The sequence below is a fragment of the Odontesthes bonariensis genome, chromosome 17 (assembly GCF_027942865.1).
Source record: "Odontesthes bonariensis isolate fOdoBon6 chromosome 17, fOdoBon6.hap1, whole genome shotgun sequence".
Taxonomy (NCBI): Eukaryota; Metazoa; Chordata; class Actinopteri; order Atheriniformes; family Atherinopsidae; genus Odontesthes; species Odontesthes bonariensis.
Window position 1 is genome coordinate 22,153,706 of NC_134522.1, and position 16,511 is coordinate 22,170,216.

Below are 16,511 nucleotides of genomic sequence, written 5' to 3' on the forward strand. Positions count from 1 at the left end.
AAGAGCATTATTGAGTTTTGAGTGGTTGTGCCGTCTCTTTGCCTATAATTGTTCTTTTTCTGTTGTTTCCTTCATCAGTCCCTCTCCTCATTATATGAAAAGAAGGGAAAAATGTCTGAATAGAGGAGGGAGATTTTCCCACAGTCACTCAACTCAGAAAAATCCGCCCTTGTAGCCAGGTTCCCATCCCAGTGCCCTGCTACACAGTCCACCATGGTCAGAGGGACAATGTTCTTATAATTGAGCAGCCATTCTTTCTTCTGTTTGAAAAGTAAGTGATGGAGAATACAGTTAAATACAGCTACCCTTTTTAGTCAGTTCCGTCAACAAGTAGCCAAGTAGTTAATTCGACGATAGATAGAAAGCATATAAAATCCTAAAAGAGCAGCTCAAAGTTCTGCTTGCTTATGTAAACAGAAAAAATGTAAATTTCCTCATAGGAGCATCAATCATCTTGCATGTCACGAGTTGCTAAAAGCCAAGTATGAGCCATGTGTATTTGTAAGGAATTTCAATGCCGGTAAGTCTTCTTTCAAATTCTATTGAGAACAAAGTGGCATCTTTTCTGTAAAAATCTCCAAGTATATCAATACAATCTGACACATTTTACATTTGATTTTACATCTCCAAGAAAGTTATCAATGTGGCAAAACAAACTTTAAAAGGGAATATCTGATCATGAAAACATATTCTAGGGTGATGAAAATAAAGATGTTGCACACAAATCATGATAGGATACTGAAACAGTTGACATTTTTGTACTTTTTACATGTTTATTGTGAGTTCAAACCACTTTAGTATTGTTGTTTGTTGTTTTACATTCATTTTGAACCATATTGTTTGTATGAATGTGTTTCTATTGTTCTACTGATTATCAACTGAAGATCAACTTATGTCTTCCAAAATGATCATACTGCTGCCTAACCATATACCAAAAAACAAGCAAAACGAAATGTGTGGAGGGTTTTTTTGTAAGGTGTGGAAATCCCAGGGATAGACTAATAACAAGTAGCATTTTTTTAAAATAGAATCATATTCTAATAATAATAAATATAATCCTATAATAGCTTGGAATGTAAAAATAGAGATTATTCGAAATAAGTAATTTTATATAATAATGTAACTTACTAGTAAATCATATCTTTTTGATGGGCTCACAAGAATTAAGTGTACGTACTTCTTTAGATTCTAAACTACTTTGGCCGTGAGTGTGTGCGTGCGTGTGTGTGTGTGTGTGCGCGCGCGCGCGCGCATGCGTCGTACTGCTTCTAGTTCATTTTCCGCGCGGACACAGCCGGTGCATCCCAACCAATCACCGGTGCGCGTTCTGAACGACAATGGCGGAGACAGCGAAGCTAAGTGAAAACGATGCTCCTCCCAGTGAATCCACTAAAATGTCTAACTACAGGGACTGCATATTTGTGATACTAAGGCTGCTTGCAGATTTCGGGAAAGAGGTTGGTTTGGATTGTTTAAACTGCGTCGCTCCGAACATGGTGTCTTTCAGTCCAGGTTGTTTGTTGGCTACATGCTAATATTTTTAGCAGCCTGCCGTATTAGCATGTCTGCCTGCTAGATACCCACAGTTTATTTAGTGGCAACTTACTCAATAGTCATAAGTCATGTTTTTGACAAATGAGTTGAAGCAAAGTCACCGCGCATGGGTTTCTGTCGGCATTTCTGACTCCTTGCACTTTTAACGTGTGTTTAGACGGGGCACGACACACTTTGTCACATCAGTTTAAGCTAAATCTCAATTTAATTTAGGCTTTATCACCATTGCTATCCCGTTAATTGCTCACGTTTGTGTTCTCTTATTCTTTAAGCTGGTTTTTAGACTAACTTTGTAATAAATGCTTAAATAACCAGACACCCTCTTTGTGTTATTTCGCATACACAGTAGCTGGTCCTGCTTTTCGTGTAGCGAAGCAGGAATAAAATATACAGTAATGAGTGTTGGCACTGTTTACACCGCATTTCTGGATCGCTCAAATGTATTCATTGCTTTACACCTCCTCCATCTTCCCCATTTCGTGAACAATATCTGAATCATTAATATAAGTATCTCTGGTACCACCTCTTTCAAATTCAGTGTTCTAAATTATTCTATCAACAATGCAAACTCAAATGTATTGCATGTACGTCACTAAAAGTTAAACTTGGAGCACACTTTCCTTTTAATTTAAACCTCACAGAAGCAGGTAAAAGAAAATGATTCCTTTCTTTAGATTATCACTTAAATTTTAAGTCATTAAAATGCTTGACATAATGCCCGCTTATTTGCTAATAAACGAGATAGCTGAAATTTATTTGGTAATGAACGCTTTGTCATGGAATCATGCTTTGTTGTTTGAAAACTAACATTGTCATGTTTTAAAAATGAAGCTGAGATTAGGGGATGCTGCTTTGAGAATTGAAGTCAACCCCAGTGCCATGAACCCTCCATCAGCTCCACCTGCTCATGTTTACAGCTTTTTGAAGGAGCATATCACTAAATTACAGGTAAAAGGGGCCAGTTCAATTTTTTTCTGACACTGGTTACATTTCATCACTTTGCTGTGTTGTGGTTAAAAGGCTTTTCACAAATAGTTTTTAAATTGATGACGTCATTATTTGGAATAATGAAGCGCCGTATCATAATCATTTAGTTTGTCGCGCTGGGTCTTTGATTTTCTTCTTCAATTGTTTGAGTAGGCTGTTTCAGAAGGCTTAAAGTCACTGGTGGATGCTGAAAGGGAGACTTCGGTAAAGGACAACACATCAGATGAGGCGGTCACATCATCCTCGGTCAAAGAGCACACAGCTGCCTTGCCTGAGCACCATCGTCACGACTCGGAGGCTGCGGAGAGCAAGACACCGGCTGATGACATCATGGTTCAGATAAGAGCCGGGAAGTCAGAGGTGGGTCTCCGTCAGCAGATCTGTCAGCTGTTCTGGCCGTGACATTTTACAGCCCTCTTTGCAATCCATCAAGCAAATTAATAATCATAAGTAATTGCTCCCAAGGATGTGCACATGACATAAAGCAAATGGCTGATGGAGATCTGATAGGCCGGGTTCGGCAGAGGATGAGGGGGTCCTTTAGTGCTGTGGTGGGGTAGAACAGACCACATTGCTGGAGGGTTTTGAGAGAGGGCCAGGTCCTTGATGGATTATGAAGTGGATGCTCATTACTCCGAGATTGCATGTGGATGAAGGACAAGAGCCCCCATTTTGTTGTGCATTTATTTTGGTAGCCAAGCAAACAGCATTCATATTCTGTCACGTGATGATGGCAAGCAATTCTACTTTTTTGGCTCCCTAGAATAGTGACTTGCACTGCATTTCCCCTTTTATGTAATATAAATCGCTGCACTGTGTTTACCCCAGAACACCAATATTAAGCAGGCCTAACACTACATTCTTCACATCTATCAGTGGCTCATCAATCCATTGTGTTTTGTTACATGTGTTGTGTCTTTGTCGTAACCCCAGATTGAGCGAAGAATATCTGCATTTATGGAACGCAAGCAGATGGAGATCAATGAAAACAATGTGCGCGAGTTCTGCAACGTGATCGACTGCAATCAGGGTGAGAACGGGAGAGAGGTTGGGGGGCAGGGTGGAGAGGGAGCCTGCACACAGATTGCCAATGTTTGGGAGAGAGCTGATTTCCACAGGCGAGAGGTCAGGCTGAACTGCTCCAAGAGTGGGGCTGAAGTAGCTAACACACTCGGCCTCAAAACACAAGCTGCTCAGTCCAGAAAAACATGAGACCGAGGACCTTTTTGAAATTTAAAGCGCGTGTGAGACACCAGTCATAGAAATCAGAGAAGAAAAGCTGCAGTTCAAGTGTGATATATGTGCATTTTTTTTTTCTATTAGCATTTGAAATTCTAATTGCAGTTTTTATGTAATTTGATCCTCTGTAGAGAACAGCTGTGCCAGAACAGATGCAGTGTTCACCCCTTACCCAGGTTTTAAAAGCCATGTGAAAGGTAAGAAAATGTGCCATTTCATTGCAGTCACAGACCAGCAAACCTTTTTAAAGCATCATTTTTTTTTTTTTTTTTTTTAAAGAAATGTCAATTTATTGTGTTGTTAATGGAAAAAAAATTGTAAGCTTCCATTAATCATAAAACCATATACACTATAAAGAAAGCACAAGCAGCATGGATGTTAATCGTTTAATCTTGTATGACTTGCTATGTTAACATTTAAAAGTTTATAAATTTTTAAATGTTGTTTAAAATGTCGGTGGTTATTACTGAGTTATAGCCTCAGTTTTATGTTCCCTGGCCGAGCAGTCACACGGGTAATCAACACTTACGGGCCCCAGACTCGTGGTGGTGGCGGGCAGGGAGAGGCTGGGGAGCAGCAGAGGGGGACAATAGTAAGAGACTGTGGAAATGCAGCCATAGAGGAGCGACTTCAGAACGTTGAGACTCACCTGAAACTCCCGTCAGGTGAGAGAAGCAGAAAAAAACACATCCTACGATGACTACATGTGCATGTGATGCTGTCGTAGACTGAGAGTTTAAAACTATTTGACAGAAAAATATCAATGCTTCCACCTGTCTATCACTAAGTATAGAATACATACAATGTACATGTGATGGCACTATATTGTTAGTTTAGGTATAGTAAGTTGTTTCAATTCCTATCTTTTTTAAAATAATTGTTCCCCTTTTTTTTTTTAAGTGTATTGGCTGCTGTTCAACCATTGTTTTTCTACCACAGTGGGGCCAGTCCCATTGAGTATCTATCAGAGACTTAAAAAGCTGGAGGATCGTATCTTGGAGCTAGAGGGACTCTCGCCCGAGTACTTTCAGTCCACGGTGAGTCCAACGGCTTGAGAATGGAAACATGGAAGGCACTTGATTCATTTTTAGCAACACTAAGCAGGCCGCACAGCTTTGTAAAAGGGATACAAATGTATATAATTTACCGTTTTTTTTTTTTGTGTTTTCCTTTTGAGTTAGTCATGAGTTTGTCATGGAGGATTTTACCAAATGTGGCAAGTTTACAGAATCGGCTTCATATCATGTCATCATAGCAACATAGTGAGACTGTTCCAAGATAATATAATACATAATATAATAGATATAACATATATATATAACATATAATAGATAATACATGATAATAATACATTGAACTGCCTCTTTACGAGACCAGTTGCAGGGCCTGAGTCTATTTATTCCCAATGGAGACGTGAATGTGAGCCCAAATTTTGATCCATTGTTTTTGCTCTACAATCTCTGGAAAGAAATTATATCGTTTGAGACCTTTCTGGGTCTCTACTGCACGATCTCACAAGACATGGCGACACAAATATCCCCCTGCATAGACGAATCCACAATCCAAATGTAACCCAGAGGCATGAAAACGTCAGCAAAGTCACATGCCACTTCCAATTCTAAAAGGTCCATCACTGCAACATTTCAGCTGAGGACTTTTCCCTCAGAAAAGAACAAAAACTCCCAAACGTACATCCTGACAAGACAATATATTCACAGTATGGAATCATGCTGTGGCAGGCTTTGTCTTTACTCTAACTTCAACACGCTTCACTCCTCGAGTCACAGTTAATCTGATATGAAACGGGAATGCATCCCTTAAGGTTATGTTTACTTCAACATTTAGGTCACAGCGGACGGCTCATGTGGGAAACGGCAGCTTTTCAGTGGCTTTACAGAAATCGGTATGTGGCTGTCTGTAATTTATTGGACTTATTATTCGAACCTGGGCGAGATCAGCAGTCACATTTAATCTAATGTCTTAAGTTGGAGGAGTCCGGTATGTTTGTTATCTGAGTGTGCTTGAGATGCTGCATTTCTCTTCATGGTGTTGCTTCTCAGCGCAGCATGCAGCTTCTGTGAGTGCTGCTCTCCATCAGCTTTTGACTCAGTGCAAGTTTGTGTGAGCAGAGCAGGAGATGTTGAGTGTCTTTGAATAAGCTGATGTGGATGGGGGTCTTTTTATATTTGGAGCCCCCCCCCTTTTTTTTTTTTTTTTTAAATTGATTTATTTTTTGCTGTTCTTCAGTGCTTGCTGAACAGTTGTACAAGGTTGGACCATGATTTTAGGAGCAAACTCTTAATGCTGAGCAGGAAAGGAATCTCCCTCAGCAGTTCAACTGGGTTTTACATTTACAATCGAAGATAACTAATTGAAACATTGTGCTTGGAGCAGTGGATGATGTCTTTATATTTTTTTTTTCCAAGTTTAACCAAGGACTTTCGTTGAATGTTACTCCGTTGTCTCTTTCCCCATGTTCACTGTTTCTATTACCATCCAATAAAATAAAAATTCCATTAAGAAACGCTAATTTAATTTTTTTGATTTTTTTTTTTTTTTTTTTTTTATGAAAGTAGTTATCCTCTCATTCGTCAGCATTGTGCAATCTTTGCTAATAAGAATCCTTCTTTTTTTTTTTCTTCCATTAAGCACATATTTGGAAATCAGAAGCCTAAGTTTTTACTTTCTAAAACTTCTTTCCATTGCATTTTGTTCGAGTTATGCAGGTTTGTGCTTCTCAAAGATGGAGCCTGTTTAGAAATCGCTCTAATTACCAAGGTCTTACGTGTGCTTGTTTTGTAGAGTCACCTGCACAAGCGACCAAAGACATCTCCAGCTCAGGTTAGTCCTTTTTTGTTTTGTTTTGTTTCCTTTCACAAAAGGAAACCTTGGAGGAAACCTTCAAACATCTTTTTTTTTCTCCTCGTCCTTCAGGCCTGCACTCTGACAGAACTAGATGAGAAGATCAGCGCAGTGAAAGCGGCTCTGCTGAAGAGGGTGAATGAATTTGGGCCGGGATATGGAACAGATTGTCCACTATAATACATGCGCACAAACTCTGCATTCATTGTGTGTCATAAGTGTTTTAATACTCCTCGCAATTTCGCACCATACTATACTTACCATTTAATGTGATTAAAAGAACATGGCTGTCCAATATACCGTTATAAGTGTTGATGTAATAAAGGAGGCACCCACGGTGACGTAAAAGTAGCTCCACAGTTCACATCTTTGCCAGCACACAGCTCACAGTTTACACTTGTTAGATCATTTACCAAACACATAGATTTTTGATGTAGGAAACAAAGTTACATGCATTATCAATAATACAATCAACTATATGAGTGTCCCTCTAAAGACCAATGAGAACAACTGAGGCTTCAGAGCATTCGGTTCAAACTTATTAAAGATACAAAAACTTTAAATGTGGCCATTTCGTTATGAGGAGAGTCCTTTGGATATCAAAATAGAAAACATGTACTCCCTGAATGTTTTTTTTTTTTATAGTTCAATGGAATGTTATTCTGTAAATAAAGGTGTTTTTTTTTTCTTTGTGAAATTTTGGACTTTTGTAATTTAATCACGGCTTTGATGTATTAACTGTTACATGTAACACTATCTTTAACCCTTTTGATTATTTTAACTAACAGTCCTTTAAACCATGTCACTGAATTGTGAAAGAGTCACAGCATCCAATGTCTTTAAATGTCTTCTCATTCTGTGACCAGTGATGGGGGGGGGGGACTAAATATGAAATGTATAGTAATGCTGTGATGTATTTTACCTTAGAAGAACTGTTACAGATGACGCTTTTGCTTTTAGTTTTCGTTATTTATCACTTGTTGCTCATTTAAGGAGAAGTTTTTTTGTTGTTTTTTTTTTTAAACCTGGACCTCATTTCTGGCATAAAATACGTTCATCTACTCACCGATAACAGTTTGGTGAAAGTTGGCCTCCTTCAGAAGATATTTAGATTACTGGAGATCCGTGTATATCCATATAATGGGAGAGAACGGCATTGACAATACAGCCTCTAAATAAGGCATCATCTGTCTCTATTTACTGTTATCTTCCAAAGGAGGCCGACTTTCACCAAACTCTTATCGGTGACTCGATGAACGTATTTTATGCCAGAAACAAGGTCCAGGTTTTTAAAAAAAACTACTCCTTTAAGTAGCCAGCTCAGTTGAAATAGACACTACAACAAACTCAGCCTCACCTTTAAATAGTTCAGGAAAAGCTTCATATAATGATTTCCTACGAGACTTTTGATCATTTAGGTTTCAGTAATGGGAAGGTGAGTGTGCATTTCCCTGTCAGTGTGCGTGTGTGTAACCGAGATGAATCTCCGAAAGAGCACCTGATTTATCTTCCCGACTGCTGTGTGACGATGATCACCCCTAATGGTTGTCATTATAACAAATGACCTGATTACTGCAACTCTGTTTGGAAAACATACTGGAGACCCAACAAACCAGCATTAAATGGGACGCTGCTGCGTTTGACACTGTGACATGTTCATGAAAGAGCTTTTGCCTATAAAGCTTTAGCTGAGCAGTGATAATCACTTATTTCATTCCCTCTTATGAGTATACTCTGCAGGGCTATTGCATTAGATATGAGCTTAGTCACAGTTTAATTTTTGTCATTTTCTTTAAATTCTAAGTTCTTATGCATGACAACTTGCTTTTCAAATATCTTTATAAGTAAGTTCTTGTTTCAGAATCTTAGTTATGACGTTTTAGTACCTTTTAGTACCCCAAAAGTCCTGCCGTCTGTTTGAGTGATAGAATGTGTAAATGGAGCTTAGTTTAGCCAGCTTATATTTAGTTAGGCAATTCACTTAAGTGGCACCTGACCGAGGGATTTTTTCCCTTCTACTGACATAAGGCAATGGATTAAAAGGTTACCATTTTGGTTTGTAATGGACTGATTGAGGCCATTTAGAAGGAAAAAGTATCATTTGTGAAACTCTTAATGGTACAAAGAAATCTGAAGTGACATCTACACACTGTCTTACAACAGTAACATTAGAAACCACTGGTTTAATCTTTTTAATGTATTTTTAATGCAACATCTTACCCAGAGAGCTTTAAAGGGATCATAGTTTTTAAAGCAAGGTCAGTCATGTAGTCATGAATGATCTGCTGCTTTTATTTTTCAAGGTCCTAGGAAATAAGATATTAAATATTACCTTGATTTTGTGATATCGACTAAGAAAATCATTTTTATGTGACTCCCAGCCACGACTGTCTAATGATCTTAGTGGATAAAAAAGTACAATAGCGCATTAAGAAGTAAGAAGCACTCAAAAACATTTGTTTGAGTCAACGAACTTGATTACTAGATTCAACACTGTCCGAGCCAAGTTTTAAAAGAAGCAACTGCCCACCAACAACAAATAAAAAGTGACATAAGTGATTATTTGCTAACTAGAAACAGGTTCTAAAACTGCTACCTCATGTTTGACCTACTGAAAGCATAGACACGGGTTAAATATGCTATTTTTACATTAATTTCGCTGCAGGTGTGACAAACTGACAAGTACACACAAGTCCAACTTTCTCACGTCTTTGTAAATTACTGTAACTCCCCTTCTTTTTCTTTGCCATTGCTCTTTTATACTTTCTGTCAAGATTCATTTCAGAGTTGATTGATGGAGTGACCTGAATACAACAGGGCCCATTGCATTGTGGGTTTTTTTGGAAGATATTTCATTCTTGAGGCGGAAATGGGGACATTTCCTTTCACCCCTTCTTTCAGGTGTACCCTACTTGTTGGGGTCCGTCTATCTCTTGCTCATAGACTGGGACCCTCTGGGCAACAAGGGGCCACAATGTGCTGGGAAGGGGAGCACTTGAGCTGCGGTGATGTGGACGTGGGGAGGGTGGGGTATTCTCATTGTTCACTGGGTGCTTTTGTCTCAGACATAGTGCCCTTATGAGGGTTAATGAGGACAAATTGGTCTGAGTGTAACAAATGGATTATGGAGTTGGACAAAAGCTTGTATTTTGTGTGCTGCTTTTGCTGGGATCCACCCATCATCTGCCTATTGAGCTGAACTGAACTGGAGTCTGCATGAAGTGGCTTACCAAATATTTCATTATCTTTATCCTGTAGTTTATTACTTTGGTACAAAATGTGCAAGGCTTCCTGTTAACTAAATTGTTAAGTTTACGTCACAATAATGTGGTTTGTAACCACTGCAGTTGCCCGGATTCTTTCAGCACTGCCTATATCATAAAGTCAATATGTCGACATTAGTATCAGTGGTTAGGACTCTAGGGTTGGATGGGCATAGTGTATCCTTTCAAATCCACAATGAGCCACTTCCTTATTGACTCTGTAATTCCTGCCTGTCAATCAGCCCTTCTTTCACTTGATGTCTTGAAATGTTCTTGGGAACCACCGTAAAAAGACACAGAGGTGTTTCTTGTCATCTGCGGGTCCAGTTGTATTTTTTGTGGGGTCGAAGGAGAGGATTCATATCCATTCATATCTCACAAACTCTTAATGGGCTCCAAGCCCTCCAGAAAGAAAGCTCTTTCCTGTGACTAGTCAGCTCCAGTCTTTATTCATCTGTGGCTCCGTGTCAAAAAAGACTGTTGCTCGTTTGTGCCCCGAACAATGAGGAACAAGGCTGAATCTCTAGCTGGGAACAAAAGACAGAAAACAGGCTTTTCACTCTGCAGAACATTAGATTCTGACACATTTTGCCATGGCAGTTTTTTTTTCACCCCCATCCTGAGTGCTGTGGCTCTGGTCTTATAAAGAGACCACCTGTTGGCAACAAGCCTGTTCTTCATTACTGACAGGCCTATTATCACAGGATGAGGAGCACCACAGGCTAACTTTTTTAAGTTAACCCTGCTGCAATTTCCAAAGCTGGCCAACTGGGAAACATAGATTATGTATTACCACTGGAAAATCTATTTCTGCTCATAATTTGTATGTTGCGCTTGAATAAAGGCTTTCATCTTTGTGTGAGGGAAGGACTTCATTCATGTCCTTGTCAGCCACAAATGTCACTAGTAAATTAGCTCAAATTCGAGCTGATTAAATTGTCCACAATTAGACATTTGATATTTGAGCCAAATTTATATTCACTGTTAGGTGAAACACAAAAAATATTGATAAAAGTTATTGATTGAGGTCTGGGGCTTTGTTTCCTTTCATTGGCATCGGAGAGTTTTTTTGTTCCTCCAAAAGCAGATTTCAACTATTTTCAACCAACAAATCATTAGCATAACTACAGCATGCGGCAACACAACCGTGTGCAAAATAAAAAATATTGTGGGTGGCAATATGAAGCAATCAAGTGTATTCTTTTCTTTTGAATTGGACATGATAAACAAGGACTAACAGAAAGCAGGATGGTTATTTCTGGTCTGATTTTGAGGACATTTTAGAGATGATGTTAAATAATTTATGTTTTTTTATAGCTCTAAAAACCCACTGCTTCCACAGCTAAAATTTGAACAGAAGCTAAAGTCTTTCTTGTATGACTTTTGGTGTTATGGTCATGTCCATTCATTGTCCATTTCCTGTAAGCCAGCGTTAAAAAAACAGCAAACAGCAAATACCTTGGTCATGCTCATGCCATCACTGTCAAAGTATGTCCAAATGCAGTCACACTTGTTTCATGTTCACAAACACCCAGGAGAGGGGGGAGGGGGGGGGATGCACCTGTGACCCTCCCCCACAATGCAGTCAGCCAAAGAGAGGGTCCCCCTGCAGCCCACAGGCTTCAACAAGAGGCAGTCAGCTGCGCTCTGTGGCCCTGCTGCACGGTCTCCAGGCTCTCTGGAGTTAAATGTTCCTGTGATATTGCCAGGAGGGAGCAGCGGGAGTTGAATTCAGGCAATTACAATCAAGTCAGGGCATAGTTAGTGCGTGGGCCCTGGCAGCACCTGAGCTGGATGCTGATGAGACACTTAGCCCCAAACCCTCATGCATTGGCCCTGGAGCTGCGTCGAGCGAGCCCTCCTCCCTCCCTCCCCTCTCTCTGTCTCTCTCTCTCTCTCTCTCTCTCTCTCTCTCTCTTTCTCTCTCTCCTCCCACAGCAACAGACCCCCTACTGGACACTTCCACTTCCCTTCACCTCATTTAGGCCTCTAGAGCTCTCTCACCCTCTCCCTCTCTGGCCCTCACATTGCAATACTTCTGCTTTATATAGGTGGTGTGGAGTACTGCACTCAATCACTCTTCATTCATTCACACTGTACAATAATAGACTACTACTTTGATATTGTCCTTCAAGCACCTGTGCATAGCAGAGCTTCAAACCTGTGCCGTGTCATGGCAAGTTCTTGAAAAATATGTGGAGAGTTATTTCTCTTAAATGTGCACAGACATACACAACTGCAGATAAGTCTAGATAAGAAGCTTTTGATCATTTCTGTTGCACCATTATATGTGGAAGAAGTGCCTCTCCCCGTCTTTATTACACATCAGGCCATCATGCTCAAGACCCGTCACACCGTTCTCTCAACACAGATATTTGCAGGGGGCTGAGTACAGAACTACGTGTCCTGACTGATGTGTAATGGCAACAGGAAGAGAGTAGAAAGGGAGGTGTGGTTCTTGAATATCTATGACCCAAGAATATGGAGTCAGACATCACAACAACAACACTCTTAACCCCTTTTCCCGATAAGATGCTCTCAGCTCTTTCTGAGGGAAAGCCTCCTGGCTCCCGCCCTCTCTCAGCCACCATACTTTGCTGAAGTGTCATTAGGATTGTAAAGGGCAGGCTGACATAGAATCTGGATTGCAGCAGATGTATGGATTCGTAGATAAAACCCAATATATTTTGCGTGTATAGATCTGAAGGTGGCAGCTAATATGAGAGGCCATACAGGCGACTACACTCACTGCTTCCTTATCTGTAGTCTGTGTGCACGCCTCTTTCATGTGTTGCTTTAATGCTCTTTCTTTTAAGATTGCTAGCTTTGCTCCTCAATCCACAGTCATTGCCTATTTGTGGCTTTGCTTGTTATTCAGAGCTGGACCTGGTATTTGGAAGAGCCAATGGGAAAGGTGGGACACCTCTTTCCCAATTTTTTGCCATAATGGTCATCTTTTGATTTTTCCTGGGCTTTGGAGACAACCAGGGATTGTCTCTTTCAAATTATTCCATTTTGGCGGCGAAAAAGAAAATGGATTGTGCTGATCCTGTTTTGTTCCTGTGGGGAAACGGCTGCAGTATTATCCTGAGCTGACACTGGTGGCGAAGAGGCAATCACTGTGGCCCTCGCTCTGACAAAAACACTCCATCTGCAAGGAGAGGAGGAAATCACACCACAATGATGTCTGACTCTTCTGCCTCACTCTGGCAGCTGGGCCCTGGGACCCACGGACCGCTACACAACCCCCTCAACAACGGCTTCCATACAAACGAACGAGCACAACACACTACAAATCAGCAGCTGTAACACACAAAGGAAATGCACCTGCCATTACGCAACAACAAGAGCTGGGCTGATTTGTTCAAAAAGTTTATTTGGCTGATAAAAGCTAGTTACAATAGATGGTTTTATCTGTTGCATGCTTTATTTTATTAGTGTTACCGTATTACTCCTATTTCAATTCTACGAACATGCACATTTTTCTCAAGCTTCAAATGTTTGCAAAATATAAATAGCCATAGGATGTCAAAGATGCACACACACAGGCATCAGACGAAAGATAATCTGCAGTGCAAACCTGGGAGTATTTAGCAGTGTCATCTCCTTCCCTCTGCGGCCCGTACCTGGGGATCAAACGCACCTCTTTGTGAGTGAGGCCTGACCCCCTGCTATTAGCAAACAGAAGAGCGCCCAGCTGACACCACTCTTGAGATGTGCCATGTAGACGGAGGCCTGTGATTACAGCACAATCCTGAGGAGACAACCATCCACCCCCCCACCCACCTACACACACACACACACAACATGTCTGCCCCCACCACCTATCTTCCACTACAAATTCACCCACCTCTGAAATAGATGTTAATCTCTCGCTCAACTGGCTCCCTCTTTGACACATACATATAGCCATCCCTTAGCCATGAATAATCAATAGGGCACTATTTTTGTGAACATATTTGCCAGAGGAGGTAATTTCTTGCGACTATTACTGCAGCAAATAAGAACCTGAGATTGTAGATTTTTTGTGGAGGAGGGTGTTCCAAGTATGTTTTTTTTCTGAGCGTGTGCTTACATGTGTATGGACCGAGAAGCTTTCCTTTTAATACAATGTGACTCAGAGGAATATGAGTCTGTCTAGTGCCTTCATAGCGCCACATGAAAACCAATGACAGTAAAGCAAGGGGGGGTATTAATTTGTTGCAAGAGAGGCAGAGGCTAAAGTGGGTCTTCCAATAGCAAATTAGCAAACCCTCATTTCAAAAACCCTCATACATACTAGAGAACAGTGATGCACAAACACACACACAATATGCACATGCATCGTATATGTTACTGCTAGGCAGCAGACAAGGTGTTCAAACATGGGTTTTCTCTTTTTCAGAACCCTCTTTCCTCCATTCTCTTTTTGCTTTTTCTCTCTGTAACTCATTGACACACACAGTTGCACAAATGTGTGCATTCAGAGAAAGAAAACTTCAATTTTATCTGCAGGGGCAGAAATCAATCTCACATCTCTTTAGTTAATCCGCAATGACTCTCTACAGATCCTGACACTAATAAGGTATTGAGCAGGTGAGGCCAGGGGCTGAGGAGGAGAACAGAAGGAGAGGAGAGGCCTGCAGTCTGGGGCCCGACTGGCGGCTGGCACTGTTCCAGCGCAATTATAGGGCTTGTGTATGGGAGAGAAGGGTGCAGGAGAGAGGCAGCAGAAATAGAGGGTAGAGAGGGAGGCACAGAGAAGGAGTGAGATAGAGGGGGTGGGTGGGGTGGACGAATAAGGAAAAAAAAATCGATCCCATCTGTGGTATGATGGTTAATTAAAGCAGCTCTTGAGCAGCCCAAGGATGAGAGGCTTGGCTGGGCTCCTGGAGGCACAGCTCTGATTACTCACACAGAATGGATGGTTTCTTAGCAAAGAAAGGAGGAGGCCAAGAGCTGCCTGGTGGGGTGCACAGACAACGTCAAGGAGGAGAGACATGTGCATGCTGCACACTTACACATCAACACATATGCACGTGCAAATGGACCCAGATACAGACGCACATTTGCATCCGCATGTATATGTGTAAATATCAACTCGTGAAAATAGATATCACAAGCCTGTAGACATCACCGCAAAGGCCATGAAATTAAATCAAAATAAATGTCTCAGGACACTAATCAGATATAAAGGTAGTCAACGAAATGCACATTTCTAAAATAAGAGGGGCTCAACCAATCTTCATCTGATTGTAGCTTAGTGCAGTTTCATGCCACAACTCTTAGCTCTCATGGAGTTTTTCAGCAAGAAAGTCATAATCTTTAAGAGGAATTAGAATATCAATACTCATCTTCATCACCAGACTAAGAAGGCACTGATTCTGCCTGGTGTTATCTTACCATTACATTTAGATAACCCCAAAGCCAATTACTCCCTCCTCATTGACATTCACTGCTCTTTCATATTAAGAAAGCACGGGTGACAGCACTATCTCTCTGGTGTGACCCCACCCCCCCATGGGGAGATTTGGTATTGCATAACATGGCCAGACAAAATTAAAAATAGGTGTTTATCTGCATTTTTGCTTAACATAAGAGCAGGTAGATACAGTAAGAGGCACGCATTTTCATCCACCAACACATGCTACTCAATTTACTAATGTGTATTGATCAGACAATGATGTCTACAACATGTTTATAACAGGACACAACAACAGTCACTGAGACTATGTAAAACAGGGGTTCTTGAAAGATGATATGTAGATGGGAGAGCAAAATAGCCTATTCTCCTATTTTTAGAAAGGTGAAGCTGACATATAATCATACTCTCAGAGTAGGAGAGGGGTTAAAATAAACCTCCAAATCTTAGGTTTGAATTATGTAAATGGCATTGATTTGATGGCGGCAAAATAGAAAAGAGGATGCGAGCGACTGATTGAGGTGCGCAGCACCATGTCTCACGGTATACAGACATCTGAGGTCAGGGCCCTCTGTTAATTGGTGTCGGGCCAAACGCTTGTGAGCTAAATGAGAAAATTACACGTTCCAGGAGGATTCAGCTGCAGTTGTTGGGGTGCCTTTTACTGTAGCGCTACAGTGGTGTCTGTGTGGCGGAGACAGCCGTCTGGCTCTGTTTGCTGGGGACTAAGATGATAAACTTTAGTGAATTAAAGGCGTGGAGAATGCAGCTCACTTACACAACCACACCTATCAGATATGCAAACATTGAGACTATGTGGGTGGACTTTGCATAGCTTTGGCACAAAATATACAGTACATATGTCAACAGGTGAAACAATGTTTTGTTTTTTTTAAAAACCACAAAAATGTAATTTTCCCTGTATGAAAAAGGTCCGCTCATCCATTGCATACCAAAAATGGTTTTCTAACCTAAAGTGTTATCAAGACAGGCAAGTTTTTTCTGTTCTATGTGCTCATGTTCTGAAATACTAAAACGTTTTGTCATTCGGCTGAAAGCAATGAAAGACAATTAGAAATGCATTTAACACGTGCAAGCCTGAATCGCAAATAAATGCCAGTTTTACCTTCTTCTTTTTTTTTTGCCGGCTGTGTCAATATCTGATCTTCTGATCCGACATTCTTTGGAAATGATCATTGTCCATG

The 16,511-nt window shown here is 40.7% G+C and overlaps 1 protein-coding gene across 4 annotated transcripts; it reads left to right on the top strand.

Moving 5' to 3' along the window:
• Positions 1-229: 229 nt before the first annotated feature.
• Positions 230-8,987, top strand: mbip (MAP3K12 binding inhibitory protein 1). Of its 4 annotated transcripts, XM_075448163.1 has the most exons (10): positions 256-271; positions 441-520; positions 2,386-2,502; positions 2,695-2,901; positions 3,475-3,571; positions 3,912-3,977; positions 4,287-4,445; positions 4,720-4,817; positions 6,583-6,621; positions 6,715-8,987. In XM_075448163.1, the coding sequence occupies exons 2-10, from the start codon at positions 515-517 to the stop codon at positions 6,820-6,822; spliced, it is 897 nt and encodes a 298-aa protein (XP_075304278.1). In that variant the 5' UTR covers positions 256-271; positions 441-514; the 3' UTR covers positions 6,823-8,987. The 4 variants fall into 4 exon arrangements, with proteins under 4 accessions (XP_075304279.1, XP_075304278.1, XP_075304277.1 ...); XM_075448164.1 differs by lacking the exon at positions 441-520 and having other exon boundaries at positions 230-271; XM_075448162.1 differs by lacking the exon at positions 256-271 and having other exon boundaries at positions 333-520.
• Positions 8,988-16,511: the final 7,524 nt, after the last annotated feature.

What these genes read in the sequence shown, in the direction of transcription:
- mbip (XM_075448161.1), top strand. Translation starts at nt 1,338, where the DNA reads ATGGCGGAGACAGCGAAGCTAAGTGAAAACGATGCTCCTCCCAGTGAA. An exon ending in CCGAGTACTTTCAGTCCACG is followed by an intron (nt 4,818 to 6,582) that starts GTGAGTCCAACG and finishes CTTGTTTTGTAG; the next exon opens with AGTCACCTGCACAAGCGACC. An exon ending in CAAAGACATCTCCAGCTCAG is followed by an intron (nt 6,622 to 6,714) that starts GTTAGTCCTTTT and finishes CTCGTCCTTCAG; the next exon opens with GCCTGCACTCTGACAGAACT.